The following is a 17,665-nucleotide window of genomic DNA, read 5'->3' on the forward strand; positions in this document are numbered from 1 at the left end:
GACCTAGCACCACCACCACACTTGTCTTTGAGTGGATGCTGGAGAAGAGGAGTCAAGTCCTTGTGCCTGTACAGCAAGTGTTTTATTGACTGAGCCATCTTCCCCACCCTCGAATTAACACTTTTGAGAGCCTATACAGGCAACACAAAGTACCTTGGCTAACAAGAGTAACCTGATGGAAACGTGAGCAGGATTGTACTAAGCAGGAGAGAGAATCAATATTAAAACCCAACATTTAATCCTGACGCCAAAACTCATGTTCTTTTTAATGCTCGGGGCACCCTCCCAAACATACATACTTGTACATGCCTGCTCCTTCCTTTTCGAATAACATGGCATTTATGAAGTTGTTCATGGTTTTCTATGCTAATGCTATTGCCATTATGGCCCAAAGTTTCTCAGACATAAACATGAGAGGGACCTTTGAGCCATGGAAATCTTTCAATACACCTACTGTAAACTGATAACACTAAAAGCTCTTGTAATTGCTCTCTTCCTAGCTTCCTCTGGAAGGTGTCTTTGTTTCTCTTCCCAACTGGGAGATAGAATCTTTTTTTTTTCTTTAAATCTGAGCTGCTCTTGGGTTTGGCTTTGGCCAATACAATATGGTAGAATCATAGAAAGCTAGTTCTGGGCTTTGGCCACCAGGAGCTATCTAGGTAAGCATTCATTTTATTCTGAGGTCTCTGTCAGGTCTACACAAGCCAGCTGGTAGCATGTGAGAGGCATATGGAAATAAACTCTTGGCATCCAAGATGAAGTGATCCTAGATCAGGCAGCTTCTCTCTAAGCAGTTTATCAACAACATAAACATGAATGAGTCAACCGAGCCAGCCCTGATCGGCAGATGCACTGAATCAACCCGCAGACTTGGGAGGAATAAGCAAACATTTATTTTAAGCATCTAATTTTGGAGCTCATCTTTACTGCATTAACAGCCAGCTGATACAACCAAAATGTGAATTCCTTTTTAATTAGGAGTCAACAGAGGCAAAACATATATTCTTTCCATTTTTAGTCCACTCTCTAATTTGGACTGATTTCTCCCTAGATTGGATGGACCGTCTTCTGCTGGGATCTCCCTCCACCGTTTTAAGAATTCTCTTTATTTCCTCAACCTCACATCTTTCCCTTTCTTGGTAACACTTATTTTAGGTAGAGTATATCCACTGGGAGTTTCCTAAGAGTGAGTGAATGGGCTTGGATGTTGTGCATATCTAAAATGTCTGCGTTCTCTTTTTACCCTTAATTTGTATCTTAGTTGCAAGTCTAGCCTGCAAACAATTCTCTCAAATTTTTAAGTATAGTTAAATGAGTTTAATTTAGCGCATGCTACACACAACGCCTTCCTTCATGAGGTTCATTTAGTAAAAGTGAAAAATTCCAATTTTGTATTCTTGTAGGTCTACAATTACTTCTATAATTCTAGGTGAGCTTGATTTGATGGGGGTTCTACACGGACACAGATACTTACTACTTAGCCAGGCTCAGTGTGGTCTGAGGATCACAGATTATTTTTGGAAATATCCAAGTCTCTAGGAAGGTCTTTTGGGGCGCACCCCATCTGGGAAGCTTCCCCTGGGCAGGGAGCTTTTATTCTGCCATGTCTCTTGGCCTTCTTTCTTCCAAAACGAAGAGTGAGAACTTTGATTATACCTGATTCTTCTGTGTTTGTTTGATTTGATTTTTTTCCCTCTCTTTCTTTTCTTTTCTCTTTTTCTTTTCTTTTTTTTTTTAAAAGATTTATTTGTTTATTATGTATACAGAAGAGGGCACCAGATCTCATTACAGATGGTTGTGAGCCACCATGTGGTTGCTGGAAATTGAACTCAGGACCTCTGGAAGAGTAGTCGGCGCTCTTAACCTCTGAGCCATCTCTCCAGCCCGTTTGATTTGATTTTTGAGACAGGGCCTTTCTATGGAACCCAGACTGGCCTGTCGCATGTGAGATCTTCCCATCTGCCTTTGACTCCTGAAGGCTGGGATTCTGGGTGCACGTTGTCTTATCCAGCTCTCCAGTATCATGCCCATGCCCTAGTTTGACCCTTGGTTCTCTATGTAAGACCCACTTTTTCTTCCTGGAAAATACAGGATCATCTCTTCCCCTGAAATGTTGAGAACTTTTAAGACAATGACTTGATGTAGGTTTTGATTTTGTCTGTTTTATGAAACATTCATCTGGTCCTTAATCAGATTTTTGTATCCATAAATTCTGGGACATTTTCTTGTTTTGTTTTTCCTCATTATCTCTCCTCTCCACTGTCATGGTTTTCTCTTTCTGTGTCTTTTGTGATTTTCACGTCAGATTCCCTGTCAGAGCTCAGTCTTTGGGATGTATCTCTCTTTGTTCCATTATTTGTCATTCCCTTTGCAATGATATTTCTGGAACTTTATCTTACAAACCTTCTCTTGGGCTTATTTTAAAACTCTGTCCTTTCACATTGAAGGTGTCCCCTGGCACTGCACCCACCCCCACTGGAGCTGAGGACTGAACCCAGGGCCTTTTGCTTGCCAGGCAAGGGCTCTACCACTGAGCTAAATCCCCAACCCCCACATTGGAGTTTTTGAAAGCTCCATCTTGAGATACACTGTGAGTGTTCTCTTCTCCCTTCCTTGCCTCTTCTCTTACTGAGGCTACCAATGATGGGTTTTGCTTATTTGTTTTATTTCTTCTCCATGAACTGTTTCTATCACTTCCAAGTGGCTTTCTTTATCTTATTTGCTCTGGTCCTTGTGTTTGATGCTGGGTGCTTTCTGCCAGGGCTTAGTACCTCCATCTCTCAGTGTGCAGAGCAAGGCATAGAAAGCTAAGTGCCTGATGAGCTCTGAGACCTGAACCTTACTGAACAGCCCCTACCTGTTTCTCTGGGGCACTATCATATTAGTATCTTCAGACTTTTTTCCAGGCTTATAAAATTTCCTAGAAAGGTGAAACTTCTTGAAGGAAGCAGGAATCTCTGCCAGTATTCTGGGAGCCAAGGAGAGAGAGAGAAGACCAGGGAATCTGAACATTTCCATACGCACAGCTTCAGTGTGTGTGTGTGTGTGTGTGTGTGTATGTGATTTATATTGCCAACTGTGTCTCCCTTGTCATCCTTAACTATTTTACGATCTCCAGAGACTAGAATTCTGCTTCTCTGTGGGAACTTTGAAAGGACAATAAACTAGACTGCATGGAGGAGGGGAGGGGCCGGGGGCCGGGGTCTCAACTGCTTTTTACAAGAACTCTAAGCTCATCCACCTTCCTCATCATTTGTAGGATAGCTAGCCAGTTTCTGAGCCTCTGAGGCACTCAGCCCAGAAATTTGATTATTTCTCAACTTTCCCCACAATTGATTAGGGTTGAACACTTCCAAATTTTTCAACCAGTTACCAATTAACCAGCATTTTCCAACTTCAAAGTATTGTTGCTGCCATCACCTCTGACAAGCTCCTTTTGAGAATAGCTCTTCATTTCTATCCTGCCCCTTTGTTTAAGAGAGGGTATTCTGTACCCTAGCTGGACCAGCATTTTCAGTGTGTGACCAAGAATGGCCTTGAGCTTCTGATCTCACTGCCTCCACCTTCCAAATGCCAGGATTACAGACATTTACCACTATATCAATATGTGTAGTGCTGGGGATGGAACCCAGGCCCTTGTGTGTGTGTCACGCAAGTATTTTCTCAACTGAGCCACAGTCCCACTGCCATTGTGGTCAAGAAGCTGTCATGATGAATGGAATGGAGGTATGTCCACTACTCTTTTAAATGAGAGCCCAAAGGCAGCTCTGGGTATTTTAGGAAGTCACACTTCACAGCATCTGACTTGCTTCAGATGATTCTGAATAATAGATCTCCTATGGGGGTCAAGCTTTTCCTCCACACTAATTTTAAGTGATGGAAGCTCACCTAGATGTTTGTTTATTGTTCTTGTTTCTTTCTTTAAGAAAAAGAAAAGAGGAAACCTGGTGTGGTGGTAATCACTGTAATCCCAGCACTTGGTGGGGGTGGGGTAGAGGCAGGATAATCAAGTGTTCTAGGCCTGGGGAAATGACTCAGGCATTAAAATACTTACACCACATATATAAAGACTGGAGATCAGATCCCCAGAACCCACATAAAATGTTGATGGGTATAGTGGTTCACCTGAAACCCCAGAGCAAGTTGACTACCAAGACTAACCATATTGTAGAGCTTTGGGTTTGATTTAAAGACCCTGCCTCAATGAATAAGGTAAAAGAGCCACCAGGGATGACCTTGACATCAACCTCAGGCTTCCAAATATACGTCCATTCTTGCATGTTTTTCTATACACATGCAAACAAAACAAAACAAAACAAAACAAAACAAAACAAAACAAAACAAAAGGAACATGACTCCAGCCGCCTCAGAAACCTCTGACTTCTTCCATATTACTCAGATAGACATCCAGACAATCACTATCTGCTCCTCTCCACTTTCTAGGTCCCTCACATCAGAGACCTTGGGTTCCATTTCTTATGATGTTTTAATGTTTCCCAGTACATTTTCAGTTGAGTAATATACACATCATGCTTTCCTCATTATTATTGGTCAGTCAATAAATATACAAAAACCAGAGAAAGGAAGGGTGGTCTCTGAAAAATCAAAGGAACAATAGCAAAAGTCATCGTACATAATAAGACTATGACTGAGAAGTCAATACAGAAGATTTACACAAAGACATAGTATGTAAGAGTGCTTGATTCCTGTTCTTTTACTTTTACAAAGAAGGTGGCTCTTTCTTCTACTTTGTTACAACAGTCTTGAATGGATGTTAGCTCTAAAGCCAGTTCTTGGTGTTATGGATGTCAATGTAAAGCTTTTTTATTTTCAAGGATCTGGAAACATTTTGTAGAACCTACAAAATACAGAAGTTAAGGTATCTTTTGCCTCATTTGATTTTTACCCAAGGCTAATTGAAAGAAAGCCTTCAGGATACACGAGAGCTTTACAATTGCTGGTAAAAATGGCATCTGAAGTGTTCATGTTACTTTATAAAAATCACTAAATGCCTGCCCCTTATTTGTATTAACAAGATCCCAGTTCAATGGCTTAGCATTTATCACTTAGCAAGTCATTGGTAGGAATAACACAAAGTCAAATTATGCTCCCAGAGCCATAATCATCTTGGCAAACAATACCCTACCCTAACCCAACTGGTGGTCATGTCTAGAATGGGTAGAGAATCATCTCTGGCCCTGAGACTTATATGATCTCCTTGTGCATCCAAAGGGTATCTAGGGATCAAGGAAAGCTTGGAAGAGCCCATTTATATCCTATCCTAGAGTGGCTTGCTGCATACAGGTTAAAGAGCCCCAGAGAGCCTGTTGTGGGTATGGTAGGCCAGGACAGCTCTAAGGACAGGGGACATTCAAATACCAGTGGAGAAAACCAAAGAATCACCTAATGTCTATTTCAACTGGAAAAGAAAAAGAAAGCTAGGCATCTAACTACAGATCTAACTAATAGCATTTACAGAGGAAGAAAAAGGAAGTTTGTGGAAGCCATGGCATTGGGGGAGAGGCCATCAGGGAAGGAGGGGGGCTGAAAGGCGTGTCGGAAGAACTGAGGCTGGGAATGAGTGTTGAAAAGTCTGTGCACAGGAAGAGCTGAGGCTGGGAATGAGTATGGAAAGTCTGTGCATCTCCTTTAAATAAAGCCTGAGTCCACTCTTGATAGAAACTCAAATCTGAGTTAGGCGGAGATTTTTCTCTTGTTTATTTTTTATTTGAAAAAAAAAATTAAACATATAAATTTAGTCAACAGTAACATCATGGGAGCCTTAGGAAGGAAGTTTCATTTTACAGGAAGCCTTACTGCCTTACTTTATAGACTTAATTTATTCTACAAGTAATCTGGGAAGATCCAGGAGCAATGGGACATTCTGGCAGATCAATAAATGCCACAAAACACTTACCAGTATGTAAAAAAAAAAAAAAAAAAAAAAAAAAAAAAAAAAAAAAAAAGAAGAAAAAAAAAAAAAAAAAAGAAAAAAAAAATGAGGCTGGAGGGTAATGTCATTCTCCCTTTGCTAAACCATAAACCTGCTTATCCGGTGATAAGATTCCAGTAGTGGGCAGCCCTATGGCTTTTTGGGGGATTCCCAAGCAAATCATTCTGAGTGCCAACTTGTTTGGGAAAATGTCAACAAACACATCCATGGAAATAGTGGGATGGGTTGTATACCACACCCTCCTTATGCCAATCTACTGCTCACTGTCTACACTTGAGAGTTTCTGTTGGCTTCTCCTTTTATCATAAGGTGTCACAAGTTCCCACCATACTCTTTTGTGAAATCACTATAGAATCAGCTTCTCTGAAATAGGACCCTAAAAACTGTAGGACATAGAAACTTAATGTACCCTTTAAGAAAGAGAAAAGGATGGTCACCAAAGCACGAAAGTGACTTAATCTTTCCTACTCACAATTCCGATTCTAGAGTAGGAGAGAAACTCTTCTGATAGCCCTGGATACAAAGCAGTGTTTCCTTCCTTGATCTTCTATGAGATTCCACTGGGTGAACCCGAGTCTGGCACAGGTGTTCTAACCAGGTTTAGGAGGACCATTCTAGGGTCATCCTGATACGCCTCAAAGACTCAAGACTCGTGGTTTAGAAACTGAAGGACCACAGGTCAAGATGGAAGATGGACAGGTGTTTATTATGAATCAACTTACACCCTGCTATGCTTCTGACAAAGTAAACTAAAAAAAAGTCATACTGAACAAAAGACCTCCAGGGTTTGATATTTCAAAAACAAAGATAAATAGCTTACTACAGATAAATAGTGTCACCCTTTGGGGATCTCTCAGAAGCATCTGAAAATTTTCCAGTAGAGAGGGGAGTCTATGAAAAGGGTGTGTAACCTGTACACCTGATCTCCCACCCCACTGGAAAGCAATGCCCAAGGACTGGACTGCTGGAGAGAAAATATGGACCCATTCACATTTCCTCCCAGAGATCAATTCCTCTAAGCCCTGGGGAAAGTCCCTAGCTGGTGGCTGTTACCTGGGACTTAGGGTAGGGAAAAAGTTCAATAGGGACCAAGAATATGCATTTGCTGGAAGCCATCCATAGCATACCCTGGAGATGCAAGACCTCTAGGAAGGAACTGGAAAAATCAAATTCTTAATGGAGTGTTCTTTGGGCCCTCATTTCAGAAAGCAATGCTGCTTTGAAAAATTGGAATGGACTTTTAAAAAAGTAAAAGGAATAGAAAAATTTAAGCTAAAACTATCCCCAATAAAAAATAATCAGTAGCACATTGCATCTGTTAAGGGTCCCAGCTCCCAGTGATGACATGTCTTCAATTTTGGTGTCTTTCCAAGTTAATGGTGTTGGCACTACACCCCAATCTTCATGTCCACGTTCTGCAGATTCCGGGTCTCATCAGCAGTCATACACTGGTCTGGAGTCTCTGATGGTTCCTTATTCACCAAATGCACCATTTCCTGAGACTTGCTGGCCTCCCCGTTGAGCTCGCTTGGTTTCCTGTCCTCCACCTTCCCATTGCCACTGTTGATCACCAGCTTCTTCTTCTGCCCACATCTGTTGATTTTTAAAAAAAATCATCTGAGAAAAGGTGCACAATCAATCAACCTACCAACCATCATCGTCATGACTGACACCACTGGGGATAGTGCCTTCATCGTCAGGAGAGTTTAGCATTGTCTTCTGATGTGCTAAGCACTGAGCATGGTGCCTTTTCTACTTGGCCTTCCTAACTCTTAATGCCAGCATTTGTTTGTTTGTTTGTTTGTTTGTTTGTTTGTTTGGAGAGACAGTTTCCCTGTGTACCCCTGTCCTATCCTGAAACTCCCTCTGGAGACCAGGTTGGTCTTGAACTCACAGAGATCTGCCTGCTTCTGCCTCCTAAGTGCTGGAATTAAAGGTGTCTGCCACCACTGCCCAGCTGACACCAGCACTTCTTAAAGTGAGGTCCCTAGTCTAGCAGCAGAAGCACCTGGGGACTTCTCAGACATGGAAATTATCAACTCTATTGCTTACTGAAGAAGAAATCAGAAAGCAGTGGGACCCAGGATCTGGGGGTTAACAGACTATAATTGCACTTACTCTGGAGGCTGAGACAGGAGGATCACAAGTTCAAGGCCTTCCTGGACTACAAAATGAGTTCAAGACCAATCTGGATAACTCAATGAAACCCAGTCATAAAATAGAAAGGCAAAGAGGTCTGGGGATATGTAGCTCAATGGTAGAGTACTTGCCTAGCATGCATGATGCTCTAGGTTTGGTCCATGGTACTGGATCACAAAACAAACCACCACACTGTGGAGGCTTCTGCTACAGTCAGCTTTGAGAATCAAGACTCTAGAAACCCAAAGATATTATTCCACCCCATCCTCTTTATAGTTGATGACATTCTTGGGGGTCTGAAAACCCAACAGTCTTTCTAAGTTAGTCAACAAGCAAAGAGTCAGTATTCAAATCTTGATCCGTCTGACTGTGGAGTCAGATTCTCCTTCCTCCGTACTGTGCAGTGCAAATGTTTGCCTTTGAAGCATTAAAGTTCCTCGGCCTCACATAAACTATGACGACTGTGATCATAAATCATTTTGATCTGTGTACTCAAAAAAGTTCCGCTACTTCCTCTTTCTGCCAACACCTCATTGCCTTATCAGTATTATTGCAACATGTACAGAGAGTAAGAAACCAACACTGTTCCAGAAGGATAAGGCCATATTGATTTTTCCCCCCAAGGTTGGTTAACTATCTCATAGTCCTGATATAGGACATTTAATACCAATGTAAGGAAAACCATTTGTTGCCACTATAAGGTTTCTTAGTAGTGTTACTCAAGATTCTCAGCTGGGAGAAGGACTTCTGGGGAAAAGTATGACTCTGACCTTGCCCTTGTGATTCTGATAGCACAGCCTGATTCAAAGCTTCCTCTTTGTTGTAACCTGGACACTGCTGTGCATAGAGCTGTCAGATTAGGCTAACAGAAGCAAAGTGTTATAGCTTCCCAACTATGACGGGCGAAAATAGATGAGCACTTAATAAATGTGTGGTCAATTCCAAGGAAAGTACAAGTCATTTTCTGTAACCCTTATTAAAGCAGCTATTGGTCCCATTTTGCAGCAGTGGGGACTGAGGTCCAGAGCACTCGAAGGGCTTGCTTGAGGTCACAGAAGAAGTAAAAATGACACAGTCCATATTCAAATGTTGGGCTTTGGACTGAAAAGGCTGGGCTCCACCTGGCCTTGCCAGTGCCGAAGATTTGGAAACAGAATGAAGTTGGAACACTTCTCTTGGCTGCTGGATATTTCGTGGTCTAGAGTCAAAACATCTATTATTTGTGATCACGGGCTCTTCCCTGTAAGACTGCCAAGGCCATAAACTTTAATCTCCTGTTTAGGGAAGTCAAAAATATACTGCTTCAACAGGAAGCAGATCCTGTATCTTCCTGCATAGGTGTGGGGGAGTGTGGAAGGAAAGATATTCTAATTGTGAAACAAATGGTCACATAGGGGAGGTCCACATAGACAGTGGGGTGCATGGTGAAGGGCTTCAGAAGGCTCCATACTGAGATCTTAAAGCTGTGTGACCTGAAGCAGCTCATTTGACTTCTCTGAACCTCAGTTTATCCCCTGTGAGAACTGCCAGCCTCACAGGATGGGAACAAGTACTTCAAACAGGGAACTCTACAGTTGCTATTGACTGCTTTATGAATAATGTGGGCTGAACAAAATAAGGCCCGGGATAATCAGGAGAGAACCTGGAATATAGGAAGCATTCAGGAAGTGCTAGCCATGGTGTGGTTAACAGGATGAAAACCATGTGGTAGGAATTCTAGTGGTTTCTTCAGCTTCATTCACTGTGACCACCCTGACAGGGATGACGACATCCTACAGAGACCTTTGTGCCTCTCCTTTTGGCTATCAGACTGTCGAAACAAGGGACCCCAAGAAATTAGAATTTCCCCAAGAATCTCATACTGGGGGGGAAGAAAATGGCTAAAATCTTGGGGTCAGCCTTGTCTTTGGGATAGAGTTTCACATAGTTCTCCTAAGCTGTTAACAACTGCCATGCAGGACAGCCTGGAGCCAAGACAATGCTGGGTCAAGGATGGGTGGGATCATGTCTTCCCCAGAGTCATGAAGCTGTCCATACCTCTTGCCCTCTGTTTAAACCTTAACCTCGTGTCTGAACTCTGAAGATGGATGGGGGGAATGGCTTTATTTGTTCCTCTTCCCAACGTTGACTCCCTCTCCTTTCTCTGCTTTTCATGGTGACTTGCTTGTTTAACTGGCCTTTTGGGTATGGGTGGGTAAGTTCGCTGCTAGACCTGACCCTAACCATCCCAGCACGGCACCTGCCTTCCTCTATGCGCTGGTAAGATGGCTCAAAGGCTGGAGGGCACTGCTGTATTATTCCAAACCCAGGTGGCATAGCCTGTGTTCTCAGAGGAAAGTCGCCTAACTTAACTAAGTCTCTCTTGCTTATCAACCAGAGAGTTGAGAGGAAGAATGAAAACAGAGGAAAGTGCTCTGTCAGTATAAAAATAAGCCTGTGCATGCAGGCAGGACCAGATTAATGTTGTTACTCTAAATCAGTGGTCCTCAGCCTTCCTGATGCTGCAACCCTCTCATACAGTTTCTTGTATTGTGGTGACCCCAACCATAAAATTATTTTTGTTGCTACTTTGTAACTATAATTTTGCTATTGCTATGAATCTTAAAATCTGATGTAAATGTAAATATCTGATATGCAGTTGGTTTTAGGTGACCCCTGAGAAAGGGTTGTTCAACTCCCAAAGGGGTCACAACTCATAGGTTGAGAATCAGTGCTCTAAAAAAAAAAAAAAAAAAAACAACTGATTTTTAAGACAAGTAACAGAAAATGTGTAGGCAAGCCCACTGTTTTGACCCACAGCCCTCTAGATTTCTGTCTCTACTACCTGTCTAAGTTTTTTCAGGAAAGTTACTTGGGTTTATCCTAAGAAACAATGCAGTCCTGGGGGCTTTGGACATTTAATGAGCACTTTCAAAAGACTGTTATTTTTCCATTCTTCTTAGTTATAGGGCTCAGCAGAGAAGATGGGTACTGAAGCATCTCTGTAAGCCATAGGTTGAATCAAAGAGTGGTGTCTTATGCCACACTACAGCTGGTATCATCATAGTCATGGCTTAGAGACTACAGGTCCTCACAAAAATTCATTGCATCCCTGACTCTTCTTCCCTTGAATTGCAAGCACTTATAGAGCACTGGGCAAATGCAGGAGAGGGAGCAAGCCAGCCCTAGAAACGGCGGGCAGAGCAGGTGGGCACTGAATTTATATAACATTGTTGGAAGTTTTCCTGTCTCCTGCCTGGTCTGCAGCTGTTCAGACCCAAATAAACACACAGAGGATTATATTAATTATAACTGCTTTGCCCTTAGCTCAGGCTTATTACTGACTAGCTCTTACACTTACTTTTAGAGCATCCTAGAATTTATCTCAACTTAGACAAATAACTTGGTAATGGATGTTATGGCTTTTCTATCTAAAAATCCATTCAGATATTTATGAATACTTTTTGCAGTGTATTAGAACTGTGACATCTAACAAAGTAGCCACCAGCCACTTGTGGCTGTTTATTTATGGATTTGCTTCTTTGTTTGACCTGTTTGTTCTGAGACAGGATTGGCTTCAAGCTTACAGTCCTTCAGCTTCAGCTTGCTAGGATTCCAGGTTTGTGCTACCATGCCCACCCAGTCTTACATACAGTCAAATTTAAAATAAATATAACTTAAAATTCACTTATTAAAATTTATCTTAACAAAATTCATCCTTATGATGAATCCTCTAGCTACCTTGAGGCATCCAACTGAATGCTTTGTCATGCTGCTCTCTTCTCTACTGATGGCAGCCTGAGACCTGTGCTATGATCTGCCCTTCCCTTCCTTCAACTTGCTTCATTTCTAAACAACAGTCTTGCCTAAGGGCGAAACTTCTTACTTCTGTGGTAGAATGAGTCTAAAGTGGTTATGGTTGTAGACAGTGGGCATGAAGACGGCCATCCCTGGAGGATGTCTCATGAATGTCATTAGGCTGCAGAACCAGTTCAGGTGAGCACAGATCGCAAAGATCACAAGGAGCCTGAGTGCTGTAGAATGCAAGGCAAAGCTTGCCAAATCATGGAGGCTTGTTACTAAGGAGAGGTTCCCGAAGAAGACCATTATTCTCATAAAGAGAAGGCTGATGAGGCTGGTTCTGCACAGCCAGCACAGAATCTTTCAAGAGCAGTCCTGAGTTCTGAAGTCTTCTTTGGGAAGGTCCCATGGCTTTTCTCCTCTCTAGACACATCATGGAAATTCTTCAAGGGGAAGGAACCTAAAGGCTGCTGCTATTGGGCCCCATCCAATATCTACCAACCCAAATGGCTCCTGATGCAACTTGCCCTTACAGGGAGCAGAGAAAGTACAGAAAGCTGTAATTCAAGGGCCCTGGTTTCATGCAGGGCAGCAGGGAAAGCTGGTATGGATCATGTTAGTGGTGGGAAAAGTTAAGGAAATTAAAAGTTAAGGGAACATCTCCATGGTGACATCTGCAAAGATACACCATCAGTATCTTTCCTAAACAATGGTTTTGTTTATTATTTTATGTGCATGAGTGCTTTGCCTGCATGTATGTATATGCACCACATATGTGCCTGGTACCTGCAGAGTACAGAGGTCCAGAGCCAGTGCTCATAACTGCTAAGCCACCTTTCTGATCCCTCTCCCCATCAGCTCCTTTAAGATGCTGTGACTCTAAGTGAACTTTGCCACAGACCTTGGGTGTTAGTATCTGTAGCTGATGCATTGAGCACCAAGGATGTCCTCAATAGCAGCTAGATGGAATTGGTAGTGTGTGTGTGTGTGTGTGTGTGTGTGTGTGTGTGTGTGTGTGTGTCTGTGTGTTGTGTGTGCGCAGGTGTGCACATGAGTGTGGAGGCCAAAGGCCGATGATGTTGAGTGTCTTCCTGAGTCAGTGAACCTGGAGCTTACCAATTTGGCTAGACTGACTGTCTAGCAAGCTTCAGGGAGAGACTCTTGGGTCTGCCTCCCCAGTGCTGGAATTGTTAGTTCCCACACTATGAGCAGCTTTCTGTGTAGGTTCTGGGGGTGTGAAACCCAGGCCCTCACTTGTGCTCAGCAATACATTACTAACTGAGCCATCTTCCCAGCTCCCAGTAGGTCTTAGGCCCATTCCATTTAAGCCTCAAGACTGTTTTAAAGAAGAGACAAAGTCTTCATTTTCTCTCATTCCTCATCAGGGCTAACAGCCATAGAAGCCCGAAAAGGATGCTGTTGAATAAATGAATCCCCTCTGGAGGCCTCATTTTCCACCCAACTTTCTTTGATGAAAATAGGGTTCCATATCTCTCTTAAATGCAGTGCTCGAAGCAGAAAGGCTCCTGCCTCCTAACAGGATTAGAGATGGGCTATTAGCTTTAAGAAGACAACACACATTACGGGGCCTGTGCGGCCGTTAACCACCCTTCAGCAGTGTGGCAAATCTGTTTTCAATTATCAAATCAGGACACAGTAATTTATGGCGTCCATGAAGCTGCTTTCCCAGTGAGAGGCTGGTTTAGCCACATTCTGCCTGTCCCTGTTTGCCTGTTGCCAGGGTGATGGCTGGCCTGGGGACAAGAGAAGGAGAGGCCAGGAGGGCCGTTCTCTGCTGCTGAGGAGACAGGGAACTGTGTGGGATAAGATGCCACAATGTGCAGACTCTAACTGCTCTTAGGGACAGCTGAGACGCTTGGGGAGGGCCTCCCACATCAACAGGGAACGTCTCCATGGTAACATCTGCAAAGCTTATGGACTGTATACGTGATACATCCTAGGGTTTGGAATCAAAGGCTGATTCCAAACAAAAGGAAATTCATATTTAATTGAGCAAAAATAATCCAAGAGCAAACAAGGAAGCCAAGAGGAAGAATAGAACCTCTTTGAAGGGCTTCCCTAACTTACATATTTAAGTTGAACTAAAAATAAACTTGTTCCTATCTAGTCATAGGAGCCCAGAGGAGATCTCTTAGATTTCCCCTGGTTTTGGTTCTGAATGTGGTCAGTGCTCATGACTAATATTTTCGTTATGCTCTCGAAGTATATGGATAGCAACGCTGTGACTTGAGTGGGTACTTTAATTAGCTCCAAGCACAGTGACAAAAGCATTACTGGTTTCTGCAGATGATGAGAAAGCCTACAAAGACTGTGTTGGGCACTCGAAATAGTTGCTTATTGCTTCTCAACAACAACAACAACAACAACAACAACAACAACAACAACTTCTTTCCAGACTTCTCAGAATCTGAGGTATTTGTGGGGAGGCTATAAGATGGCTTAGAGGCACTGCAAAGGCAGGCCAGGTTAGCAAGAAGACTAACCTTCCATGAAGCAGTCACAAAGGATATTTATGAAAAGCTTAATGTCTCAGCAGATACTTGGGTAAAAAATACAATGAATCTTTCAAGTGTCTGGGATGGAATGTAGACTTAGATTATATTTGTATAGTATCTGGATTAAAGTTCACATCTCCTGTTGCTAGAGTAACTATGTTTTTGCATTGCACCTTGGGTAGCATTTTAGTGGGAAGCTGGTTATAAATTAATTAAATATATACATTACTTAAATAATTTTCTGAATTTTGAGCCTTTGTTAAGGTGGAGGAGAGGGGCTTCAAGGATGTAAGGAGCCCGTTTGCCCATTCTGTGGTGCTGAACATATTCTCTTGCCTAGGAAATTTCATCATTATTTCATAGGCTTCACTGTGATAAAGATTTTCCTAGGCAATGCCCTGAATCCCTTCAACTTAAACTTTTAGAAAACACAAAATAATATCCTTATAGAGAAACAAACAACAAAACAAACACAAGACCCATGCCAAAATTGGGCAAAGATTATAGAAGGTTCTATAAATTTCCAGTGGTCAAAGGAAGATGACCAATTCTTAATTTGTTATACAGCATTTTGTGAATTATGAACAAACTTAGTAAATGCTTGTTTAATGATCCAATGGCTGAATATATACTTTATATAACTTCCCAGTGACATATTTCATAACTTTTATCAGATAGTCACCATAAGGTTTAACCATAGAAAATTTAAGAACAGTAAGATTCAACCACTGTTTAAAAGGAGGGACTGTGGTGTTTATTTCTCTGAAAAATAGGGCAGAGAAAAGCTTCTTAAACAATGACATGCACAGGACTCCCTGGGATCTAGTTAAAGTACAAGCTCTGATTCAGGAAGTCTGGTATCAGGCCAGAAACCCTATATGTCTAACAAGCCCCAGGGTGCCAAGGCTACAATCAGAGCACAGATAGAAAGCCCAAGTTACAGCACCCCTCAAAGTGGAAAGCTGAAGGTTCTCTCTTACCTTCTCCTGCTGTTGACGGCAATGCAAACAGCAAGAATCAGAGCCAGTGCCAGGAGGGATGCCAGGATGATGAGCCATTCTGATGAGAGTGAACCAAAGAACATACATGAGCCTCACAGACATACTTTATGAAATAAAGAATGCAACTTAAAAATTGTTCTGCTCCAAATAAAACCCCGGTCAACTCTGCAGAGCCGTCTGACCACTAGGTATAGCTGGAACAGTCTAAAACAAGCTTTGCTGTAGATGATCCATCCAACAGGCTTCTTGCATTAGTCTTTTATCAAGTTGTCAAGTCCTGCTGGAAGAAAAATATCCAAAACACATCAAATAGCCTGTGGAAGCCTGTACATGTTTTTGGTGAAATGTTAAGTAGATTAAAGGAAACTTCTATTTCTCTTAACAGAAACATTCCATGTCTATGTAAGAACATCTGCCTTACATCATTCAAAACAAAGATGGAACTCATAATTTAGTGGGTAAAGGACGTTCTGATGGTGAGCATTAAAGTAGATTTCTACCCTCATTCCAGTTATTCGGCTCTACTTGATAGCAGATCCCAAAATGTTCATGCTTTTTCATTTAGAAGTCACACTTCCAAAAAGTTATAGGAGCTCAATGATGGCTGTAAATATGTCCATCCTTGTGCTATTTATAACCATGAAAGTTGAAACTGACCTAATGTCCAATGGTGAGGGATTAGATAAATAAGTCAGGATATACATTTTGTTATGTGCTGTAATTCAAGGGAAAGATATTTAATGACATGGAGAGTGGACTTGACCAACAGAGAACATTCACTGCATGGCATACAGCAGTTTTTAAATAAATTACTTTGAAAAAAAACTATTAGGAAGAACATGTTAAGATGGTTACTTATCTATTTTCAGGTAGTGAGAGAGTAAGTGATTTGCATTTCCATCCATTTGCTAAGTTGTATTTCCTAAAATTTACTTGATAATTGTGCACCACTTGTGGATGAATGCAATATTATGCACATGTTTTAAACTCAGGTTTCAATAAGATTGACAAGTTAAATCAATTCAGTTGCAGATGTGTGCAGTAAATGAGGGCTTGACAAAGAAAAAAGAGAGAGTTGTCGGTCACTGTCCACTTCTCCTTGGAAGTCTTGTTTTCCTCCTTTGTCAGACTGCGCATCCTCTTTGGCTCCCCCAAGAAAGTAGAGGCACTGTTGGGATGACACCATTTCTGTTCTTCGCCTCACTCTGCCTGACTTCCAGTACTGAGCGGTCCATACTCCTTTTCACTACACTGGAATTAATCCACTTGCTTGAATCCAGCCTGTCCACCCCGGCCTGCTCCTCCCTAAAAGTTCACTCCCTCTTTCTACATGTTCTGCCTCCTTAGATGGTCAGCAAGCGGAGGCAAAGGAGTAAGGCCCATGGGAGAAGCTGGTTTGGAGTTCCCCCAAAAGAAAGAGTTAAAGGGGTAATTTACAACATTAAGAGAAACTTCCTTTATGGAATCCCCCCTTTGCACGTGCTCAGTTTCAACCCCAAGCTAAAAGAAGAAATTGAATCAAATGGTAAATCTTGCAACATGGGACAGTCAGGTGTCAAAGCTCCCCCTCCCTGCATATGTAATACTTTCTAAAAAGTTTCTTATGGCTGAATTAACAGGCTGTTCCTCAAGGAAAAGTAGTTTGGGAAGCAGAAGAATGTTTTCACTTCACCCAACACAGACGGTCCAGTATCTCCTCCCTGCCTGCCAATGCAAAGGGAATTATGCATTTCATCTCCAGTCCTAGAAATACAGGAGAAACTGGGTTGAGATAGGAAGGACCTGGGTGTGCCATGGATCATGATCATTTCATGTGGAAAGGGTGCTTTAGTAATTGACATATGAGTTCTTTGAGGAAGGCCTCACAGTGTGAGCTCATTCAGGACATGAGGGACCTACAAGGGTAAAAGAGAGGCCTCTTTCCTTTCGTACAAAGAACGGTAGGTATCATATTTTTGTTTATCTTTAAGCTTGCAAAGAGGTGCCAGACATGCCTTTGATGAGGTCTCTCCTAGGACATTCTGAGAATCTCACCGTAATTATCTTACTTTTGCTTCACAGTGTGAAACTCACCTGGAATCTGAGGTCTCCTCCCAGGACCAGGCGTAGAGTTGGCTCCACTGTCTTGGCTTTCACTTGAGTGTCCTAAGGGGAAAAGCAACAAGCTCTTTCAGTTCAGGTTTGGAATGTATAGCCAGGAGTTCCTTCCAGAGCGTTCTCCTGGGCTACCCTCCAACCTCTGCCTCAGTAGACACTATAAATAGATTCAAGACACA

The 17,665-nt window shown here is 42.2% G+C and overlaps 1 protein-coding gene across 5 annotated transcripts in view; it reads right to left on the reverse strand.

Moving 5' to 3' along the window:
- Positions 1-6,640: 6,640 nt before the first annotated feature.
- Cd44 (CD44 molecule (Indian blood group)) overlaps positions 6,641-17,665 on the reverse strand; it is an 86,479-nt gene continuing 75,454 nt past the window's right edge. For all 5 annotated transcript variants that reach the window (XM_036184575.1, XM_036184574.1, XM_036184573.1 and 2 more), the window contains 3 exons: positions 17,463-17,534; positions 15,369-15,447; positions 6,641-7,546 (listed from right to left, as the gene is read on the reverse strand). In XM_036184575.1, coding sequence (XP_036040468.1) covers positions 7,342-7,546; positions 15,369-15,447; positions 17,463-17,534 — 356 coding nt within the window. In that variant the 3' untranslated portion in view covers positions 6,641-7,341. The remainder of the gene's footprint in view (positions 7,547-15,368; positions 15,448-17,462; positions 17,535-17,665) is intronic.

This window comes from Onychomys torridus, chromosome 4 (assembly GCF_903995425.1).
Source record: "Onychomys torridus chromosome 4, mOncTor1.1, whole genome shotgun sequence".
NCBI lineage: Eukaryota > Metazoa > Chordata > Mammalia > Rodentia > Cricetidae > Onychomys > Onychomys torridus.